The sequence below is a fragment of the Myotis brandtii genome, unplaced genomic scaffold (assembly GCF_000412655.1).
Source record: "Myotis brandtii unplaced genomic scaffold, ASM41265v1 scaffold550, whole genome shotgun sequence".
Taxonomy (NCBI): domain Eukaryota; kingdom Metazoa; phylum Chordata; class Mammalia; order Chiroptera; family Vespertilionidae; genus Myotis; species Myotis brandtii.
Genome location: NW_005370043.1, coordinates 3,234,215 through 3,256,586, shown reverse-complemented (window position 1 = coordinate 3,256,586; position 22,372 = coordinate 3,234,215). Strand labels below are relative to the sequence as shown.

The window sequence follows — 22,372 nt, the reverse complement described above, 5'->3', positions numbered from 1 at the left end:
AGCTTTTCTTTTCTTTCTTTTTTTAAATTAAAAATGGGCTTTTCCCCTTGTGGCTAGTCATTTAAATCTTTTGGGAGGTGCACAAGCAGGTGGGAGATTCTGGGCACAGGGCTTGTGCTGTGAAGGCACTCCACCGTCATCCAAGAGCAGGAAATTAGGAACTACTTCATCCCCATCCTCTAAACAAAGGGGCCATGACCCACCCACCCCACCTTAGCTCTGGGCATGACCCTGGGTGCACTGCTAACTGCCCTCTGGCCTCACCAGGACATGAAGGAGGCGGACTCGACTTCCCCTGCAGGCCCTTCGAATGCTGATCTAGTGTCTCTGCTAGCTTTGAGCACTTTGGAAGAACGCCAGGAGAGAAATCGTGAGAGGCTTCTCTTGGAAGGTGTTGAAATGAACATGTTTCGTTACAGTCCCTGCTGGACTGGTGGGCAGTCAGGAGGGCATGTGGCAGGCATCCTGTCCCAGGGAGCATAGCCCCAGTCCCTGAGCCTTGGCCAGGCCTGCTGCTCACTGTCTTCATGTTCCCACCCCCAGGGGCAGGCTCCTGCATGGACGGCACTTTACATATAAAAGTATCACAGGTGACATGGCCATCACATTCGTCTCCACGGGAGTGGAAGGTGCCTTTGCCACTGAGGAGCACCCTTACGCAGCTCATGGACCCTGGTTACAAGTGAGAAGGCTCTTTTTCTTCTTCCCACCTCCTTTCCATGAGCTCTTCCAGCTCCCGTCTCCTCCCTCTCCTCCGTTGGCAGCTCTTGGTGGCTCCCTTCCTGAGGGCTGGTTATGAGAAGCCGTGTGGAGTGTGGCTGCTGCTGCCTATCCCGTCAGCTCCAGGAGCACTTCCTGGCCTCTCCGCTATCACTTGAGACATGAGTGATAACTCTCTAGGCCCTGGCCATTGGTAGTTCTGTTTGCCATGGAAATCCAGGTTTTAGGGATGTGCTCTGCACCCTGGGGAAGCCAAGGGTGAAGTAGAATGGGAGGACGTGTGGGGGCCACTCTCGAGTGCCTGTGGAAATCCCACCAGAATTCCTAGAAAATGGGCATGTGGACCTGGAGCTGGGATGGGCAGGCCTCGGCAGGCAGAGCCTCTCCTTCCCCTCATCTAATGGCTCTCCCATTCCTCCTGGTGGAGACCCAGCTTCTCTGCACAGAAACCTGCTGGCTTGTCCAGAACACTTTTTTCTCCTTTGCTCTTCTGGCTGGAGCACAGCTTCAGAGCCACTGCCAAACGGGGTGCCGGGGCTGACAGCTACAGGCCTCCTTCCGACCCACCTTGTTTCCGGCCTCATAGGTGGTTGGCCTGGTCCAGGGGAAGTAGAGGAACAACATCCTTGTCTGTTGTTTGTTTGTTGGGCGTGCGGGAGGAGGGACACTCTGCCTTACCTCTCTCAGGAGTATCACGAAAGGGACTCTGACCCTAATCCAAAAGGTGACCTGCCTTGTTTGTGGGTGAGGGTGGGAGATTACAGGAGAGGAGAAGAGAGTTGTGTGGGTTTTGTGGGTTTAACACGGTCTGGGGGGCGGGTGTTCTGTGAAACATACACACTGTTAATGTGGGCATGCTTTTGTCTGCATGTGTGTGTTGCCTTGCAGCTGAATTTCTCCTCCTTTAGGCCAGCACTCTTTCCCCCTCCCCCCAAAATACTAACCCTTAATTAAAACAAACAGCAAACAAGGGACACCAACCACACTCCCCAGACTCAGCCAAGGTAGAAATGGAGGCTGGTGCTTTAGGGATATTGTGCTCCATAAATTATCTTGCCTTTTTCCACTGTTGTTATTACATTGTTTCATAACAAAATTACTTTGAACCATAAAGTTATAAATACATTTTAAAAGTCCCTCTTGGTAACATTAGATTTCTGTCCATGTGGTGTTGATAGTTGCTGTAGCAAAAGCTCTGAAGTGTAACATTTGAAATGAGCTTAGTACAAGTGGAAAGGGCCTCCACACCCCACCCGCAGCGGTGCCCCCGCCCCCAGGCTGCCTCTGCGGACAGCAGGTAGGAGCAGGCCTCGTGCCTGGGCAGAGCCAGTAAAGAGGGGAAAGGTGAGGACCATGCAGGAGGCCCCAACCCTGAGAGTTCACAGGACATCATTCCCAGTAGATGACCGAGTGCTGACAGGTCTCAGCAGCAATGTCCTCAGATAACATTAGCGTATATTGAAGGTTCAAGCACGGTTTCTTGGGAAGGTAGAGACTGGGGCCTCCCAGAACTCAACAAGAAATCCCCCCCCCCCCGTTACATTTTACATCCTCAATTCTGAGCCTGTTCTTGGAGTCCCACCTCCCCCTAAGAACATCTTCTTACCCTGAGGAGGGGGTGGTCAGCATCTCCAATTCTCACACGCGTGGGGACCTTGAACTCCCAAGGACTCAGCAGATGCCATGCTGCCCATCAGTTCCCCTAAAGTTCTGGACCCAACCCTAGTTCCCAAGCCTCCTGTCCCCAGCTCTGGCATTCCAGTCCACCTCCGCTCCCCCTCATCTCGCCTGCAGCCCCTCAGTGAGCTTGAGCACTAGGGCTCTGCTACTCCCATGCACATGGTCCCCTCCCATTCACTGTTGCCTGGGGAACCGGGAGCAGTGGGAACCAGCCGCTGGCTTCAGCATGTTTCAATAAAGTTGCTGTGCTGGGAGCTGCTTAATCAAAGGCCTGTGTTAGGGGCTCATTAGTGTGGTCCACCACAGGGGCCAACTCACAGGGGAGCTCCCAGGAAAGCTGGCTAGGGCCTCACTCCCCAGGCACGCACCCTCACTTACCAAGGGGTTTCTCAGGCCCTTTCCAGAAAGTCCTGGGAAACCTTTGCCCTGCCCCCAGCCGGTCCTCAGCCATAGTACCAACACCCACAGCAGCCCTCCTCCCCATCCCAGCAGTCAGCATTTTCTGCATCTAACTGCCAGCCTGCTTCCTTTAGGGTCTTGCCACTGTGGTCACAGGCAGCTCCCTAGCTTGTGGGAACCTGGGCCTGTAATTACTTGTGGGCCTGAAGGTCTCCTTCTGAGGCTGGCTGTCTCCCTGGGAGTCTGCAGGACCTCCTAGAGGCCTGGGATTAGGCTTGTCACCAGCAAGGGCAAGAGACCCAGACTTTTGTTTTCTTGGCTGCTACTTGAACCTTCCTGTTGGTCCCAGCTGAATTGGGAGGGGCTGGATGACTTCTTGCATCAGCCTTCAACAGTCTTGGAAGCCTTCATTTCCAGCCTTGGCACCTTGTTCTGGCTACCAGCCCAGGCCTGTTATCTCTTGGGGGAAAGGCATGGCAAAGACACCCCACATGGGAGGAGAGTGACAAAGGAGAGGCTGAGAGAAAAAGGCAGAAAGTGAGGGAATCTGGGCCTGCACCTGTTCTCCATGCTGCTTTTCTCCCTGTCTCTCCAGCCCCAGGAAAGTCAGGCCCCAGCAACACAGAAAGGCAGGGTCATCGGCGACCCCAGGGTGAGCACAGTGGACACGCCCTGCTTCCTGGAGGAGCTGGAGAGGCAGAATCCTGCTCCAGTTCCTAGGCTTCTCAATTTCCAGAGGTGGACACCTTGACTCCCTCTGCCCTACCATCTGCTGTTTTCACCCTCATCGAGATGGTAGAGCCTACCAGCTAACTCTGGAGCTGTGCAGGCAGGTCTTCAGACCCTGGGGGAGGCCTGCCAGCATTCTCTCCTGCCTGCCTTCCCCCAGCATTCTTGGTCTCGGTGGCTTGAACAAGCCCTCTCCCTTGAGTCTATCATCACCATGCTGTTAGTGCTGTGAGTGGGAGCCCGGCCCAGAGCTAAGTCATTCATCCGTCCCCAGCCAGCACTGATCTGAAGGGGAGGAAGTCGGCCCCAGAGGTTAGGTAGGGGTCACATCACCAAATATGAGAATATTTTTTTAAGCCCTGCAATGCTTTCTCAGCTGTGTGGTGTCTGACAGCTCACCCAGGTGGTGCTCCCATTCCCAGCCATTCTCTCCCAGCCCTGATGGGAGGTCCCAGGCTTGGGAGAAGACACCCTGCAGCTGTTCTGAGTGGCTCCACCCTGCAGGCCAGGTTTAGGGACTCACTGCTGGGCTCTCCTCCTCTGACTCATCACTGTCCTCAGGAAAAGCCCTGCCCTCTCCCCTCCCTACCCACCCACTTGGATGTGTGTGAAAGACACGTGGTAATCCCTGGCCCAGGCCCTGGGCAGCTCCTCTTCAGTGGCTCTACGGTTTCTCCTTCCACTGGTGAACCTGGCCACAGCTGTTCTCCCTGGAAGCCTTTGCTCGGGCTGTCACGGTGACCTCATTGTCCAGGGTACACCCATTAGGGTTTAGATCCCGGCACTGTGCTGGGGAAGTATACCACCCTCCCTTTCAGGGGGTGATGTGATGGCCCATGGTGCCCTCACCAGCCAACCAACAGCCAGAGCAGGAGGAGTCTGAGCCTCCTCCTCTCCGCCAGAGCCAGCTTCTCGCCACCCACTGAGAATCGGAAATGAGTGAGGCCTGCCTGCCACACGCGCTGCCCCTGAGCCTGGAGTCTCTAGGCTGTTTTCTGGCTTGTGTCTGTATGTTGGAGTGAGGGGGACACAGACTGGACCGCTTCCTCATCCCTGCCTCCTCCACTGCCATCATGGGTGCCAGAGCAGCTCCTTGGCAGGCCCTGCCCTGTAAACAACACGTTTCCTTCCCTCAGAGAAGGAAGAGAGAGAAGAAATCCAAACTTGTTGGAAAGCAAGAACAACGTGTCTACACGAAATGCAAACAAGGCCCCGGACAGAGTGTGGATTGTCATACCGAGGGGAAGGAGTGGGCATTGTCAGCACTATTTGCAGACTCAGAAATATCATTGACCACAGACATTTGAATCCGATCTGCAGCATCTGGGCTTCTGCCTGTAGCATAGCCAGACCTGCCCAGGGCAGGCACTGACAAACAATCACTTTTTGAGTTTCTTTTGGAACTTGCTGGGGCCTGGGAAATTGGGCAGCTGTTGACAATCCTCCCTCATCACCAACCAGCCAGGCTGTCCCAAGGTACCTGGTGTAACTTAGACTAAGTTGTTGGCCTAGATTCCAAGCCCCCTCCCTGATCAAAGGTGGGGTGTGATGAGGGCAAGGAGCTGCAGCCACCAACTCACCCTATTGGTTAAGCCTGTGTCCAAACTCTGTCCCCCTGTGAACTTGAGTATTTCCGGCACTCCCCCGCCATGATTTCCTGGAGCACCTTTTAAAACCCACATGCCGCCCTAACCGGTTTGGCTCAGTGGATAGAGCGTTGGCCTGCGGACTGAAAGGTCCCAGGTTCGATTCCGGTCAAGGGCATGTACCTTGGTTGCAAGCACATCCCCAGTAGGAGGTGAGTAGGAGGCAGCTGACCCATGTTTCTAACTCTCTATCCCTCTCCCTTCCTCTGTAAAAAATTAATAAAATATATTTAAAAATAATAATAATAAAACGCACATGCCTTGGCCTTGCCCAGGATATTCTGATTCCAGAGGTCTGAATGGGGCCTAGTCTTCATATTTTCAAAAACTTCCCAAGGGAGGTTGGTTGGGGGGCTTTCCCCTCTCAGTAGAGTGTCTCTTCCCTCCGAGGGCTGTTTGTGCACAAATATAAACATTTTATGCCCAGCATTTCGTGAGTGCAGACATCAATGAGTGCTATTACAATTTCATCCTCATCCTCATCATCATTATTATTTATACTGCTGTTTTCTAGACCAGAGTAACTGTTGCCTTATGTATGCATTCTCCAGCTAGCCTGGAAACTTTCCCTGCTGTCCCACTTGGAAACCATCTTTGGGCATGAGTTTGCCTTCCTTTCCAATTGGGCATCCTAGGCTGTTGGTTTTTTAAAATGTTTTTATTGATTTTTACAAAGAGGGAGAGGTATAGAGAGATAGGAACATGGATTGGTTGCATCCTGCAGGTCCCCCACCAGGGATCAAGCCCTCAACCCAGGCATGTGCCCTGACCAGAAATCGAACCAGTGACCTCTTGGTTTATAGGTCGACACTCAACCACTGAGCCACCCCAGCTGGACATGTCCAATCTGGTTTTTGAGCAGGTATGTCTATGCCCCTCAGGGTACCAGCCCTTTTGAGCTGATAACTAGCCAGGTGTTACGTAGCTAGTTGGGGTTGGGATTATTGATTTTCCAGGCCATTGGTCAAAGTCATCTTCATCTCCCCAATCAGAGGAGAGAGCGGTGTTGGCATTGATTATATAAGGTTTCTAGAATCAGGCTACCTTCCCCAGATAGAAAAAGAGCCTCTACTACCAAGAGGTCAGATTACTGTCGTCCCTCCCCCCCCCCTTTTTTTTAATTGATTTTAGAGAGAGAGGAAGTGTGAGAGAGAGAGAGAGAGACATCAATCTGTTATCCCATTTATTTATGCATTCATTGGTTGCGTCTTGTACCAAACTCACAACCTTGCGTATCAGGACGATGCTCTAACCACCTGATCTACCAGCTAGGGCCAGATTGCTCTTCTTTTATGTTAATCCTCACCTATGGTTTTTTTTTATGGGTTTTTTTTTTTAAGAGAGAGAGTAGAAGGGAAGGAGAGAGAGAAAGAGAGAGAGAGAAGGAGAGGGAGAGAAATATCAATGCGAGAGAGACACATCGATTGGTTGCCTCCTGCATGTGTCCCGACCAGGCCAGGATCAAATTTGCAACCCAAGTACATGCCCTTGACTGGATATTGAACCTGCAGCTCTTTGGTATGCTGGCTGATGCTATAACCACCGGGCAGCACTAGCCAGAGCAGTGCTGTTCCTTTAAAGTCCAGGAGACTCTTGACCTGCTTGTCTACAAAATGGAGATGATAGTTTCCTCCTTTGCAGGACTGCCGTAAAGATTCAATGAAACAATATAGGTCAAGCACTAAGCCCAGTGCCTGGCACACAGAGGAGGCGCTGCTCCTGCTATTGGTGGTGTTGTCATTGCTACTGTCGTTGTCATCACCGTTCCTGTTATTATTTGTGGCAGAGCCAGGCAACTCCATGGGGACCCAATGAGCTTCAAGAAGCCCAAGCCCCAGAATTGCACAGGCTTTTCCCACAGTTGTATCACAACGGGGAGCCTGTTACCAGTGAGAGTGCTCCATCATAGCTGTCTATCTCCAGTGTCCTGTTGATAAGATCTGTTAACATTCTCAGCTCCAGGTCTGAAATATACAAAGAACGGGGTCTTTGTTGAATTCAAGCGTCTAAGGTTTAACTCCCAAAGGAAATTAAATTAGGTGCCTGGAGCTATGACAGTCTGTCGTGTTCCTTTGCAGGGAATGTCACCCTTAATATCATGCAGATCTCATGTATAATTTTACCTCGTTTAGTTTCTTTAAAATAATTTGAAGTTTCCAGCAGGAACCAGCAAATCATCAAAAGTGAAAATTAACCAGCAATTAGGGTTGGTCCCCCTTTTTGGTCCTGCCATCCCCTCTCCCAGCAGAGTACAGAATGAGTCCACAGACAGATGGTACCCTACACCCTTGGTAGCTGTTCTACTAAAAGCCACCATAACCCACCCTCCCCACCACCAATTCCAGGCCTTTGTCAGAGGAACCGGCTTAGGACTGAACTCGGCGTTGGTGGCGTCATCTTTTTCATTATTGTAAAACAGCTCTTTGGAGTCGCACTGGGTGGCCGCAGTCCCTGTGAGCCTTCCCCCACCTCCTCTCAGCCCCAGACCTATTTACCTCTGGCAGAAAAGTCTCTCCCTCCAAGTTATTTGTGGGCTAGAAATCAGCCCAGCCTGCCCCAGACTGGAGCCATTGTAATATAACTGGGTTTTAGGTATGCTTATGTTTGTACTAGCATTTGAAGAGATGGCAACAAGTCCCGGAAATGCCAAAAATATGAATGTGACTTTTGTACTACTCAGGCAGACTGGTGATAACTGGTAGAGAAACCCTGGACTTGGCGGGGGAGGCGGGGGGAAGGGGGTGGGCCCCTGGGATAATAGGAGGAGGAGCAAGGAGCAAAACCCCTGTGGGAGGATCCGTGGGATTGGGAACTGGTCACTGTAGTCCGTGAGAGGAAGTCAGCCAGTCCCACTGTGCGGAACTGGGAGGAAGAATGGGGCGGGAGGGGCACCTCAGCCCTCGGCTGGGCGTTTCCCTTTGCCTGTCTGAACCTTGTCTCTGTCCTCACTTGAGGCCCGAGCTCCTCAAACAGAAACTTTAGTGAGGAGACGTGGGCCAGTGGTCGGAGCTGTTTTGTTCCTGACTGTGGGCTTACGGCCTGAAATGGAGCCGTCCTTTGGCTCCCTGTCAACAAGGGTGGGGGATGTCCAGGTGGGGAATGAATTGTCTTCATTCCTATGTCCCTGGGGCTCCACCCAGGGCTGGGCCTAGCAGAGGCACCCAGGGAATGCTGTGGAATCATGTAGATTGTTGGGCAGATGAGTGGAAGAATGAGCAAATGCATAAACATCATGTGGGTAAGAGTTCAGGATTTGAAATGAAGCAGTACTTCAGGCACTAACTCACCTCAAAGTCCAGGAATGACTGCGATATGGTCTTGTCTCAGCCACTCACAAGCTGTGTGGTGTTGGGCAGATTACATAACCTATCTGTGCCTCAGGTTCCTCATCTGCAAGGAGATGGAGGGGATAAGACTGTGAGCATTGAGCAGGATGCCTGGGGTGGTGGCTGGTGTATTCACTCGGGGTCGTTTTCGCTCATTCCTTGCTCCTATCTCTACCCCATTAACCTCCTCCCTTCGGAGTCCTCTATCCTGTAAGGTCCTAGTGACCCCGCTGCTTTTTCTGCCATTTCACTTCATATCCCAAGCTGGCTATATTCTAAATGTTGGGATTTCTGCTCTTATCAGAGTGTACAATTCCCAGGGGAAACCTGATGGGTATTTTCTCAACTTCTTGATCCCCATCCTTCTCATAGAGGGTTTTCCCTCAGAGGAGCCCTTCACCTTGGTCTTTGCCCATTGTTTTTCTTCCTCTGGCCACACCAGGTCATTCAAAGTCTGCCGGAGGAGGCAAAGTGGCAGCAGGGAGAGCCACAGCCTGGTGGTGTGGAAGTGTCTGGTGCAGGAGGCCCCACGCACCAGCACAGAGAGGAGAGGGGTGGAGAAGGGTCGGCTTGGGAAGAGAAGAGACATCCTCAGGCTGGTCCCGGTGTGGTGCAGGCCTGGGGTGAGCCTGGCCTGGCTCTAGAGCCAGCCTGAACAGAGGAGCCAGCTGGGAAAACGGCCCATCGCCTGAGGAAGGCCGAGTGTCCTTGGACATCCCCATGGGTGTGAAACTTCTTTAGAGGGTGAGGGTGGTGGTTGTGCCAGCTGAATAGTGGGGCCAGGCTGTCCTAGACATCAACGTATAAGGCAGCAGACGGGAGCAGCAAAGTGGGACAGCTGGGAGGCAAACTGGAAAAGAGGTTTCTCAAAGGAAGTTTTGAAGAACTCAGGCTAAATAGGCCGCAGGACGGGAGTTTGGGAGCTTCCGGCCTGAGAGAATGTGGATACCACAGATGGAAATGGGAGTTGAGGAGTCCCTTTGCCCATTTGTAAAACAAGAGATTGGTGCACAGTCTCCAAATTCTCCAGCACATTCTTGGATGTACCTTCCGGGGCATTTCCAGATTCCAGACCAGCTTGTATTCCAAACCCAAACAGATTCCTTTTGTCCTACCAAGTGAGGGCGAGGGGAACATGTGACCTGCTTGGGCAAGGATGTTGGCAATCGCTCTTCTCTGCCCCTCGGCTTTTGTTCCCACTCTGCTGCACTGAAACCTGCAGGAGGCCCCAACTGCCCAAACCGGCATTTTCCCACCCATTTCCATATCGCTTCTGAGACCAGCACCGCTGCCCCTCCAGATGTGCCCACCTTCTTCCCTATTGTCCTCTGACACCCTTCCTTCTTTACCCTAGTTCCTCTGATACTGCAGGCAGGTTGTGTTTGGGGGGGGGGGGGGGGTACAGGTTTTTTTTGGAGTGGGGGGGGGGGGGGGGGTACAGTCAGGATAGGCCTCAAGCACTTCCCTCTGTCCCTAGAACAGATCTCCATGGCCAGGAGAAGGTCCATAGCTTGACATTTGGCATTTGGCAAAAAGACCATCTATTGAAAACATAAAATAAAAGTCTTGTGCTTTCTTTCCAGATTCTATTGACGGAAGAGTTTGTAGAGAAAATGTTGGAGGACTTAGAAGATTTGACTTCTCCAGAGGAAGTAAGCCTATTTGATTCTGACAGAGGGCTTAGGTCTCCAGGAGTGGGCATGCATGTCTGTCTCTCTCTTTCTCTCTCCCTCCATCCCTCCCTTCTCCTCGCTCTCTCTCAGGTGTCAGGATAGGCTGGAAGAGAGACTCGAGATGTTAAACAGCTTTATTCCTCTCTGTCTTCCCACCACCCAGCCCTCGTTAAGGACACCCAGCAAACTGAATCGCCTGCTCCTGAGAACCTCATTGAAGGGCAGCCAGGGCCTTCAGGCTAGTGCGAGAGCTCCCCAGCCCTGCTGTTTCCTGGCAGCTTCTGAACAGAAAGCTCATGCCTCTGCCAGAGAACATTCCACGGGGGAGTTCTGGTGGGCAGCAAGGGACTCCTGCTCTCGCCTCAGGCCACCCAGGAGCCACTCTCCTGCCTCCCTCCCCCAGCCAGAGGCTCTCCCCTCCTGGTCTGCCTCTTCTAACCCTAGCCCAGAGCCTGAGGAGCTGGCAGGCCAGGTGGGCACTTGTGCTTTCCTTGGCTGCTACTCGGGGGTACAGGACTGGAGCCCATAATGCCCTTTGTTTTTCTTCCTTGTTCCCGGCATCCTCATTTGCAGGGACTTACCTCATCCTGGAAAGTCCCTTCGCCTCCCCTGGCCTCCTACTAAGCAGCACCCCAGTGGGATCTGAGCCTTCCTGGCCTTGATGCCCGATAGGTTAGTAGAACATTAGCAAGCTGGCCACGGCCTCCGGAGAGTTCTTCTGGGCCCTCCCCTGCCTGTGGCAGAGACAGGCCCTCCCCTGGCCCTTTCTGCCGGGAAGTGTGTTTGGGGGAGAGCTCCTTCACTTCCCAGGGTCCAAGCTTTCAGGCCCAAGAGAGGCCAGGCAGGAGCTAGCTTTCAGCCAGGAGCTCCCAGCTGCCAGGCTCCTGGGCTACATAGGACAGGCGGCGCCAACATCACGGGTGCAGGAAGAGTGCACAGGGAGGGCCTGTCCTGTCCGGGCTCCAGGTGGACAGGAACTTCTGAGCCTGAGGTCACCCCTAATAGGACAGTGTTTTCTCTCTCCTCTGGGATACAGCTTGATAAATTAACTCGTTTATACATTCAAAGTCACCAAGCACCCAGTCTGTGCCAGCCAATCAGCCCCCACAAGCCACTGGTCCCTGAGGCCCAGCTCCCATTCAGACAGACAGAGCCAGCTGCCCAGAAGCGCTTCCGGAGAGGCCATGGAGCACTGGGTGGCGCTGTGCCAGCTGCTGCTCCGAGCTTGGATGTTGAGGGGGTGGGAGGGGGGCAGTCCAGGCAGGAGGGACAGGAGCCAGGGGAAGCTTAGCAAAGTAGGTCACTAAAAATGACTTTTTTTTCTTTCTTTCCTGTCCGGAGGCTGTCCCTATCCCTTGTCCCACTCTCCATTTAGTCCTGGCTTGGACAGTCCCCCATCAGAGGGAGGTACAGGGAGCAAGCCAGGAAATATCAGGCCTGTTCGCTTCCAGCCCAGCTGGAAGGCTGAGGGCCTGCTCTTCCTCCTGTCCAGCCTGGCTTGACCTCTCACCTAGCCCAGGACAGTGAGCGTCATGAACGGTGGACCCTATTCCCCAGTCAGTGACATCTGTTGAGCACTAGCTGTGTGCCAGATCACATTCAGGGGCCTAGAGTATAGAGGGAATAAGATGTATCCGTCTCTTTCCTCTACCCCCACCAGAAGCTCTAGAAACAAAACTGTAAGCAAATCAGTGATTCCCGGGTGGGACAGGAAGGCCTTGGACTCCCCTTGGCCACCACTGGGACCACTCTCAGGCTGGTAACCTTGGGAAGCAGATGAGGATGAGCAAGGGGGCGCAGGGTGGAGGGTTTGCTCTTCTTGAGGATGACCAGACCCAAGAAACCACCTCCAGCCATTCTGCGCCTCTGCTCCCTCTGAGGCCAAGTCGGGGCCTCCTTCCCTTGGTCCCTTTGGCAAAAGCTACAGAGGGCAGGTTTCAGTGACTTTCTGCACCAGCCTTCATAAGAGAAGCCATGGCAGGGACAGGTTTGCAGTTTTAGACCTCAAGCCATTTCCCTGTAGCATCTGTACCCTCCCCCTGCCCCCCATTCTCCAGCCCCAGGGCCTCAGGGAATAGATTCCTTACATGCTTGTGGCCAGAGGCAGAACCAAGGAAGTGATCTGGAGGGAGGTCAGCACAGTCAAGAAAGAGTTAGAAAACATGCCTCCTCCAACCTGGGGTTAATTATTGGCCCGGCCAGGGTAGAGGAGGAAGGGGTCACGAACTCCAGCAGCTTGACTTCAGCCACCCACCTGGGTCTAGCATTTGAGATTGAAACCAGGCAACCAGTGGCCAGGCCTGTCCCAGCACCAGGGACAGGCCTGGGTGAGAGTCCCGGCCACTCTAGGCAATCTGGGGGGAGGCAGTGGATTCTGCTAACGTGTGCACTCTGGCTCTGTGCTTGCTCCCTCCACAGTTCAAACTCCCCAAAGAGTACAGCTGGCCTGAAAAGAAGCTGAAAGTCTCCATCCTGCCTGATGTGGTGTTCGATAGTCCACTGCACTAGCCTGGGCTGGGCCCTGCAGGGGCCAGAGGAGAGCCCAGCTGCTCCCCGGTGACTTCCGGTGTAACAACGGTGTAAGGGAGAGTCCCACCAATGAAAGGACAAGTGTGAGGATGACCGAGCACCTACAGCCCGGCGGGATGCTAGGCATGGGCAGCTGACCTCTGCCTCACCTGCAGTGCCAAGCCCACATGACCAGGCCCTGATCCCACTGGGTACTGAGTGGGCAAATGCAAACCTTCCTTTCCTGCTGCCGCCTCAAGTTCTGGTTTAAGAAGTGACTCTGGACCTTTAATGTGCCCCTCGGTCTCAGGCCTCCTCTCACCTACCCCCTGCCGAGCACCCAGCAGGAAGGAGGTGGAGTGGCCCTCGGGGCTCACTGCCCAGCTCAATCTGGGAGCCTTTGGTAGTCAAGCTCCTCCTGCCACCGAACAATTCCTCTGGTTGTGTTTGGTTTTCTTCCTCTATTTTATTTTGTAGAAACCGATGGTATTTTATTGCTCTTCAAAGATGTCCAGAAGCTGTGTATATAATGTTTTTTAAACAGAACTTTATTGCCAGATGAACTTTTGCATTCTCTCAGACAAGGGCTTGGGGCTAACTCCCTCTGAGCCGCCACCAGAGAAGGTATGGTGTGCACCTGCCTGCCCAGGGCCCAGAGCAGCCAGCTTCAGAGAGGCTTTTCTCCCCAGGTGGGCCTGGTGGAGCCTGTGGCAGGGGAGAGCTGAGACTCCCCCATGAAGCCTTGAGTCCAGTTAAGCTGGGCCAAGAAGGGGTGCTGCTGCTTCCCAGTGGACTGGACCCCACAAAGTTAAAGGACCGTCAGGGTCTCAGAGACTTGGAAGCCTCAGCCTCGTCTTCCAGGCTTGCCTGGGAGAGGGTGAGGCCCAGCACCTCACAGATCATCCCCACCTGCCACTCAGGGCCTGGGTCTCCAGCTCTTTGACCACTCCTGCCCCATTTCCTCATCCCCTGGGCCTCCCAGCCTCCAGGCTGCAGGACTCTGGCTTATTAAAAATGGAAAAAGTAACCCTCTTAACAGCTTTCACTTTGATTTTGCAAACACTGCATTCTACCGCTCTTCTATCCTCCCTGCATCTATTCATTTCTCATCTTTCATTCCCCATTCCTGTCCTGCCTCTGGGCCTCTCTGGGTCCTTAATCCCTTGCCCCAATACTGAAGTTCTCATGGTCTTCCTCCCGGAAGCCAACCTATTTCTGGCCTGTGGTTTTGGGGTCCCTCTTGGATGATCTCCCACTTCTGTCCTGAAATCAACAAGCCCCGTTCATGCCCTTTTACCCCCAACTCTAGGGACTGCTATTTCAAGATCATTCTTTAGGCCTGTCCAAAGCAAAGCCATTTTGTCTGTCAGGGATCACACAGGACTATGCTCTGCCCCGTCTGCACCACCATACACACCAGGAGGCCACAGGAGGCCCACGGGTACAGGACCCCTCTGATGAGAGATCCCGACAAAGCTGCCTCCAGGAGCCGTGAAGGCAGTGACCGTCTCTCCAGGGAGCAGCAGTTGGACTTCCAAGGAGCCTGGCCCCTTCTCTGCATACACCCTTAGGGCTACCTGGTTAATTCCATCAAACTCAGAGCTTCAAGGCAGATCAGCCTGGAGTATGGGAGAGATGGACTCCAGGCTCCCAGCAGCCAAGGTGCAACCCTCTGGACCTGACATTGGGAGCAGCTGTGCCTTCTCAGAACTTTTCAAAAGGACATTTCCTGGCCTCCGTCTGCCACAGCATCCTTGCCTTCGAAGCTCTTGTCTTCCGATGTCTCGTGGCCAAAGAGGTGCCATCACCTTTCCTCCTTTCCTTGCCACTGACCTGCTCTCCACCAGTTCTCTTTCTGGAGCCCTGCCTCCACCTGCCTGGTTTGGCGATGGGGAGGGGACTATTTTATAAGCTTTGTCATCAGTATGGGAGGCAGTAGGTGAGCTCTGAGACGATGAGCCCATGAAGCCTATGGCCCCTGCCTGCCCATGTTGGGAACCTCCAAGGTCATGCTGGGGCCAGGCCTCCATTTCCTTTTCCTACAGGGCAGTGGCTCTGGGGCAGTGGCAGGGCACCCTCTGTCTCTGACCACACCTCCTTTCCCTTGTGTGGCAATGCCTTCCCAGGGGTTCTCCATTGAGCTGGCTGGTGAGACAAGCAGGGCTGACCACGTACTGTGCTTAGCACAGCACCTGAAACGTGGTGGGTGCTCACTAAATGTATCCCTTCTTTCCCCCCTTGCAGCCCCTTCAGAGCCCTGACCTCATCGTAAGGGGGAGGTAAGAAGCTTCCTTCATCTGCCTCTTCCACAGGCTTCCCTGAGGTTTGCCTGGTCCTACCCCACCCTCCCAGTCCCTGGTGCTAGGAAGGGGCACCCCCGTGCTGTTTGCCTGCTACACAAGGCAGACTTCTGTGGCTCCTCAGGTCCAGTATGGGCTGCAAGAGGACCACAGACCCAGCTGCCACTCGGAGTGGGTGGAGAGGCTCATGCAAGGTCTCAGATGTGGCCAGGGAGCTGGCACTTTCCTGTCCTTCTCTTCCTGTTCCATAGGCCAGGCTCCAGCGCTGGGACTGGGAAGCCTTGGGGAGAGTCTAAAAGGGCTAGAACGTTTTAAAAATAAACACAGGGTCTTGGGACTGGGTTTTGAGATTGAGTTGAGGAGCAGGGAAAAAATCTAAAAGTTGGTGCCCCTATGGGGCAGACCAGTAAAGAAATCCCTTGACTATTTTTTTATTCAGTTATGTTTCCTCTCTGGCTTCCGGGGCCTCCGTGCCAGGTGAGGTCCCTGGGTCCCTGTAATAAGTGAGGAGCCCTGAGAGCCCTCCTTTTGTACAAGGACCTGAATGCTGCGACGAGCAGGCTTTTGTAAACATTTTCATTAGTTTCTAATGTCAATGGCGACTCAGTTCCTACAGGCTGCAGCCAGCCAGGAACTTTTGTAAGAACGTTGGCTGCCTCACTTAGATGTCGTTTTCTTCTTGCCCCTCTTCCTCTGTGTAATCTAAGTGCATTAAACATATTTACAGAAGTGCTGGGTCTTGTGCTCCTTTCTGGCTGCCTGCAATAGGGGAGCGGGGAGCCCAGGGCCCTGGCAGAGGGGGTGGATTGGACTCGGCCTTTTAGAGCTGGGATCACTTGCACACCTTTCCCGCACCCCCCTCCCCACCCCCCTTCTTCCCTCTTAGGCACAAATCACCTAAACTCTAAGGCAGTGGTCAGCAAACTCATTAGTCAAACAGAGCCAAATATCAACAGTACAACGATTGAAATTTCTTTTGAGAGCCAAATTTTTTAAACTTAAACTATATAAGTAGGCGGCAAACTCATTAGTCAACAGAGCCAAATATCAACAGTACAACGATTGAAATTTCTTTTGAGAGCCAAATTTTTTAAACTTAAACTATATAGGTAGGTACATTGTTATTAACTTAATTAGGGTACTCCTAAGGCTTAGGAAGAGCCACACTCAAGGGGCCAAAGAGCCGCATGTGGCTTGCGAGCCGCAGTTTGCCGACCACGGCTCTAAGAGACCCCACAAGACTTGCAACCAGGGGAGCAGTGGGCAGTGGCAGCTTGTCCTGGGCTAATCCCTGAACTTGCCTCCTAGGCTGCCTTTTCTCTGACTTCTCAGTGAGCCAAAGCAGCCCCACCTAGGTCTGTCCTGTTGCTTCTTCTGTCTTAAGTCCTTCCTTGTTTCACTGTCCCCAGCTTTAATAAACGTACTCTCAACATTAAAAAGAAAAGAAGAAGCTGGGGTGGGGAAAGGTCCTGAGAACTGTTGCTAAGAGAGTGTGCGTGGGGGCAGGGGTGGCAACGAACAGGATCCTGCAGCTGGTGACTCTTCAGTCACGCAGAAATGACTCTGCAGGGACAGTCTCTCTTTTACTGGTTTTGAATTCCTCTCAGGTCAAGAGGGTAGGGGCATGGAACACAGTCTGGGGAGATGAATGGGTGGGTAAAGGCTCTTCATTCCTCTTCTATCTTCCTCTCACCAAAACCCTGTCCCCTCAGTTTTCCTCACCTCCAGTTTGGAGTCCTCGCTCCCACTTCCAGCTGGGCCGAGACAGCCACTCCCCTCACTAGACTGCTAATCCCACCTCCTAATGCAGAGCCTGGGGCAGGATGGAGGAGCAGCCTCAGAACCAGCACACCCATCGGGTGACACGGAGGCCGCCCACTCTCCCTAGCAACCTCTCTCTCGGGGCCTGGTCTGGGTGAGGAGGTGGGTGGCTCTTCCTCCCCTGGATTGCCCAGCTCCTGCCTCCAGGGCATGGTGTGGAAAACAGTTCAGTGCCCAGGGGAGAGACAGCAACGGCCTGGGAACTTACAGACAGGCAGGTGGTCTGCTCTGAGACAGGGTTCCTGGGCCCTGCAGGACTGCTCTGTGTCCTCACACCGTCTTTCCCTTCCTGCAAGGCCTAATTGTCCTTGGGGGTAGCAGGGTTTTTTCTGTTGGTGCCTGGGATGAGATGCAGCTATAGCGCCCAGGGGGTTCTACTGGGGCCGGTGGCATAGGTCCTGGGGGCATCACAAGAGGGCAGGGGAAGGGTGTCAGCTCCTGTGAAGGGACAGTTCTGTGAGAACTAGCTGTATGGGGACCTTACCCAGGAGGAGGACAGCTCTCCTCCTTCGGCCTGTGACCTCCTACTGAACTGTGACTGGTCCCTGGAGTGTGGAGCAGTTCCTGTCTGGGGCACTCGGTCCCTCTGGCAGAGCAAGGGACCTGGGAGGGTCTGGAGCCAGGCTGACAACCCCAGAGGGCCCAGGCCATACCTTTTCCCCTTTCTCCTTGGAGACCAGGGGTGGGGGTTCTTGTCTAATCCTCCTCCTCTGACTAGCCAAGAGGATCCAGGGTCAGTGAGGTTCTTGCTCCAAAGAGTCCAGAATAGCAAGATCCCGTGCTTAGGTGATTTCCAGAGACAGGACTAGGCTGGGGTTGTTTCTGGAAAGAGAAGGGCTCCTGGGGGTGAGGGGATAAGAAGCCCTGGCTGGGGGGCGAGGGTGCCCACAGGCTCCAGGGCCAGGGGCTGGGAGCCTGAGAGATTTGCCAAACTGGCCAGACAGGGAGGAGAATGCATGCTGAAGTGACTCAACCCAGCCTGACAGGCACTGAGGCAGCTGCAGGCTGCAGAGGGGAAGCAGGTGGGGAGCCAGGGTGGGGTGAGGGAGTGATTTGTGGGCAGGAATTGTGTCCCAAGACTGCAGGGGTAGGTCAGGATGTGGTCTGGGAGGGACGGTCAACTCCAGGCCCCTTCTATGGGCGGCATGGGACTGGCCAGTCCCTCCTTCCTTAGTGCCTGAAAGCCTTTGGGAGAGAGCTAAGGGCAGGATGGAGGAAGGAGCTGGATGATGCTGGTGGCTGCCCGTGGTTGTGTGGCATAGCTCTCTGAGTAACTTGAGGGGCAAGGGAGACTTTGAAGTTGTGATGAGAGTAGTGGCCTTATTGGGGCCAGAAAACTGAGGGCAACACCTCCGCGCCTTTGTTCTTCCAATTGCACCCATTGCCAGCCCATCTCCCATCTCGGTACTGAGAGCCCTGAAAGGAAGGAGAATGGGCCTCTGGGTCACAGCCTTTATAAGACAGACGGGGAAGCCTCTACAATCCCACTGTGGAAAGGGTAAGAACTAGAAAATTTGTTCACTCACTTGTTCTTTCACCAAACCTATAACAGGCACTCTCCCACATGCTGGGAGGCTGACACAGGCCTGCCTGGCCTTAAGGAGTTTATAATGCAGTGAGGGAAAACAGACAAGAAACAATGGCAAGGAAGAGCCATAAAAGAGGAAGGAGTAAGCTGCTTTTGGTCCTACCCCAGCCTCACCAATTATTGTCACTGTGAGGCTAACTACCTTGTGCCTTAGTCTTTTCATCTGCAAATGGATACTTGCTTCATAGAGTTTGTGCAAGGATTATATGAGATAATGCATACAAGATGCCCGGCACATAGTAAGTGCTCAATTAGTGTTAACCCTTTATTAAAGGGCTATGCTAGGGTATACACACCTAAGGTGCCCAACTCCATCTAGGGAGATTTTTAAAAAGGCTTCCTGGCCCTAGCTGGTTTGGCTTAGTGGGTAGAGTGTCGGCCTGCAGACCAAAGGGTCCCAGGTTATTCCAGTCACAAGGGCACATGCCCAGGGTTGCGGGCTCAATCCCCAGTAGGGGGCATGCAGGAGGCAGCCAATCAGTGATTCTCTCTCATCATTGATGTTTCTATCTCTCTTTCCCTCTCCCTTCCTCTCTGAAATCAGTAAAAATATATATATTTTTTAAAAAGTCTTCCTGAACCCAGCCAGTGTGGCTTAGTATGAAGCAGGAGGTCACGGTTCAGGACACATCCCCAGTGTGTGGTATGCAGGAGGCAGGCAATCAATGATTCTCATCATCGATATTCCTCTCTCTCCCTCTCCTTTCTGAAATCAATTAAAATATATTTTAAAATAAACAATAAAAGGCTTCCTGAAAGAATGACATTTAAGTCAAAACCTGAAGGATGCTTAAGGATGAACTGAGCAAAAGTAGAGGGGCTTTACTTTCAAACGCTCTCCTGGCAGGCAGAACAAGGGCAAAAGCCCCAAACTCTTCTTGGGAACTGTAGAGTCCCAAGTGCCTAGAGTATATGGTTTCAGGCATCAAGCTTTCATTTTTGAACCACCCCCCTGCCAGATTGTATAGGACCTTGCAGGTATTTATAAAAGTTTGATTTTTATTCTGGTGCAAAGCCATTGGAAGATTTTGAGCATAAAATTGACATAATCTGACTTATATTTTTAAACAATTACTCTGGCTTCTCTGTTGAGATTGACTCCAGGAAATAAGGGCAAAAACAGAGAAACTAGTTAGGACCTACTGACATAATCCAGGCCACAGATTACAATAAAGTAATAGAGATATTAAGAAGTAGTCAACATTTGCTGAAAGGTTGGCTATCAGATGTTTGCCGAGAAGCAGAAGACTGCAGCGGGAAGAGGTTTAGGGGGAGCAGACATTAGTATAGTTTTTGGACAACTAAATTAGTTGAGTTTGAGATGTTTGTTGTACCTCCAAAGCAAAGATGTTAAGTGAGTAACCAGTGTACAAGTAAATTATCAGAGAGATATTTAAGAGTAGGATCTACAGGACCTGAAGACTGATTGAATGGATAAGAGAGATGAGAGGGAGATGTCAAGGTTGTCCCCCTAATCCTTAGTTTGGTACCTCAGTGGCTGAAATGGGGATCACAGTGGAAGGGTAAACAGGCTGGAATGTGAAAAGGATGAAGTTTCATTTCCAATACATTGAATTCAAGGTGCCTGTGGGACATCTGAATGGAGAGCATAGTTGACTACATGGATCTGCTACTAGGAGGCTGATGATCTGGGCCGGAGATACTGCCTGGGGAGTCATCCATATATAAACAGTAATAAAGCCATAGGAATAAATGAGATGCCCCAGGAAGCAGGTACAGATTAGTAAGAGAAGAAAATGGAGGGCAGGATTCTGAAGACCAACGGCATTTATGAGATGGAAATTAGAGAAGACTGTGGTTAAAAAAATTAAACCAGAAGAGTATGATGTCTTACAAGTCATCAAAGGTGACTTGTCTAGAAAGGTGAGAAATGAGAGGAATCCTTTAGATTTATTATCTAAATAAATAATAATGGAGGTCATCATTGAAGAGGCCACAAAAGGACCCTCTGCTCCAAGCTAGACCTTGTGTTACTGTTTTAAATTATTTTTATTTGTTGATTTGAGAGAGAAACATCGATTTGGTGTTCCACCTATCCATTCACCCACTGGTTGATTCCTGCACAAGCTGGGGATCCAGCCTACAACCCTGGCGCGTCAGGACAATGCTCCAACCAACTGAGCCACCCGGCCAACGCTAGGCCTTGTTATTTCTGTGCGCCATCTAGAATTAAGAACTAGGGCTTGCAGACCATTTTCTCCTTTTTTGTTCATTGAGACATGCATGCATTCATTTTTCGTCTGTTCAGCTGGTGAGGGGATGCCAAGTGCTAAAGACACAGACTCTCTCATTGAAGGGCCCACATTAGCCCTCACATCAGGAATAAGGAGAGAGAGATTCTGGAGCAGATAGGCCCTCTGGTTTTGTGAAAGAATCAGCACCCATGGGTCATACTGAACGGGATTTGAACTTGTCCTACCGTTTAGAATGTAATAGCTGATGACTCTGAAATCCATAATAATCTCTAGCACAAACCTCCCCCCTGAGTCTGTATGTACCATCGCTTCCTCAACATTTCTACTGGGATCCCTGAGTCAACTTAGACAACTACTGAAAAGCTCCCCACCCAAACCTACCTACCCCTCTTCCATTCTCTTCTCAGTAAATGGCACCACCATTAATCCTCTTGTTGAGGCCCAAATCCTAGGAATCCAAGGAATAATTTTAAACATTTTTGGGGTAATATACACACACACATATATAAACATATATATCACATAAAAATATATATGCACAGTGATAAGCACATCTTGATCCCATTCCTACTCCATTAGTATTATATGTTGATTCCTCTCCATCCCATATCTAACCCTTATCTAGTCCTATTAGCTCTACTTCCAAAATATATCCCAAATCTGAGAGCTTCTCACAACCAGCTTCAAGTTCAAAGTGCTTACCATGACTTACAAGGAAGGCCCTGTGTGTTCTAGCCCCTACCTGTCTTCTCCCTCACCACACAGCTTTCATTCTGCTCGAGAACATGCCTAATCTATTGCTTTTGCATTTGTTTTTCCTCTGACTAAAGCACTCTTCCCCCAGGTAGGTTATCACTTGCTTGACTCCTAAACATGCATTTTTCAGTTCAAATGCCACTTTTTTGGAAAGCCGTGTGTGAGCCCCTCACTATCACAGAAATTATCCTACATATTTAATAAAAAATATTTTTTTTTTGTACATGTTCTCTGAGGAATCCCCAGGTCCTAGAAAAATGCCTGGCACATAAAGTCTTTTGTTAAATATTTGTTGACTGATCAACCTATGGTAGATTACTTCAGTTCTTTAAGACTCCGTTTCTTTTTTTAAATATATTATTAGTGATTTTTTTACGGAGAGGAAGGAAGAGGAGTAGAGAGTTAGAAATATCGATGAGAGAGAAGCATTGATCAGCTGCCTCCTGCACACCTCCCACTGGGGCTGTGCCCGCAACCAAGGTACATGCCCTTGACCGGAATCGAACCTGGGACCTTTCAGTCCGCAGGCCGACGCTCTATCCACTGAGCCAAACCGGTTAGAGCAAGCCTCCGTTTCTTTATTAATATAAATTATTAATATTAATATTCAATCTTGCTTAGTAGTTTTAAGTGTCAGAAATGGGGGTTAAAGTGATGAGGACATAGGAAAATTGTCCCACAGTGAACCTTTGCAATTACCTGCTCATTGCATCAGAGAGCTGAGCTAGCAAACCTCCTTTCCCTCTCAGGCAAAAAGAGCGACGCGGGACGAAGCCCAGGAAGAGGTGGTCACCATCGCCCTTTTAAGAAGCTCGGAAGGCTCCTCCCATCTCATGTTTAATGAACCCAAGTTAGTACAAGTCACGTGAGGAGCTCTGGTTTGCCCCGCCTTGAAAGGGCGGGGCCTCCGCTTGGGGCCCTATAGCAGGAGCGTCCTCCGAAACGGCCTCCAACTCCAGACAGGGAAAAGGGGCGGGGCGGCGCCTCCGCAGCTGTACCAGCACTTCCGG

General features: G+C 51.8%; 2 protein-coding genes across 3 annotated transcripts in view; both read left to right on the top strand.

Moving 5' to 3' along the window:
• SUFU (suppressor of fused homolog (Drosophila)) overlaps positions 1-13,708 on the top strand; it is an 86,564-nt gene extending 72,856 nt beyond the window's left edge. The window contains exons 11-13 of the mRNA XM_014549402.1: positions 544-682; positions 10,084-10,152; positions 12,592-13,708. Of these exons, the coding sequence (XP_014404888.1) occupies positions 544-682; positions 10,084-10,152; positions 12,592-12,681 (298 nt within the window). The 3' untranslated portion in view covers positions 12,682-13,708. The remainder of the gene's footprint in view (positions 1-543; positions 683-10,083; positions 10,153-12,591) is intronic.
• TRIM8 (tripartite motif containing 8) overlaps positions 6,176-22,372 on the top strand; it is a 32,334-nt gene continuing 16,137 nt past the window's right edge. For both annotated transcript variants that reach the window (XM_005878242.2, XM_014549398.1), the window contains exons 1-2: positions 6,176-6,179; positions 12,810-12,819. The gene's annotated coding sequence lies outside the window, so the exon portion shown is untranslated. The remainder of the gene's footprint in view (positions 6,180-12,809; positions 12,820-22,372) is intronic.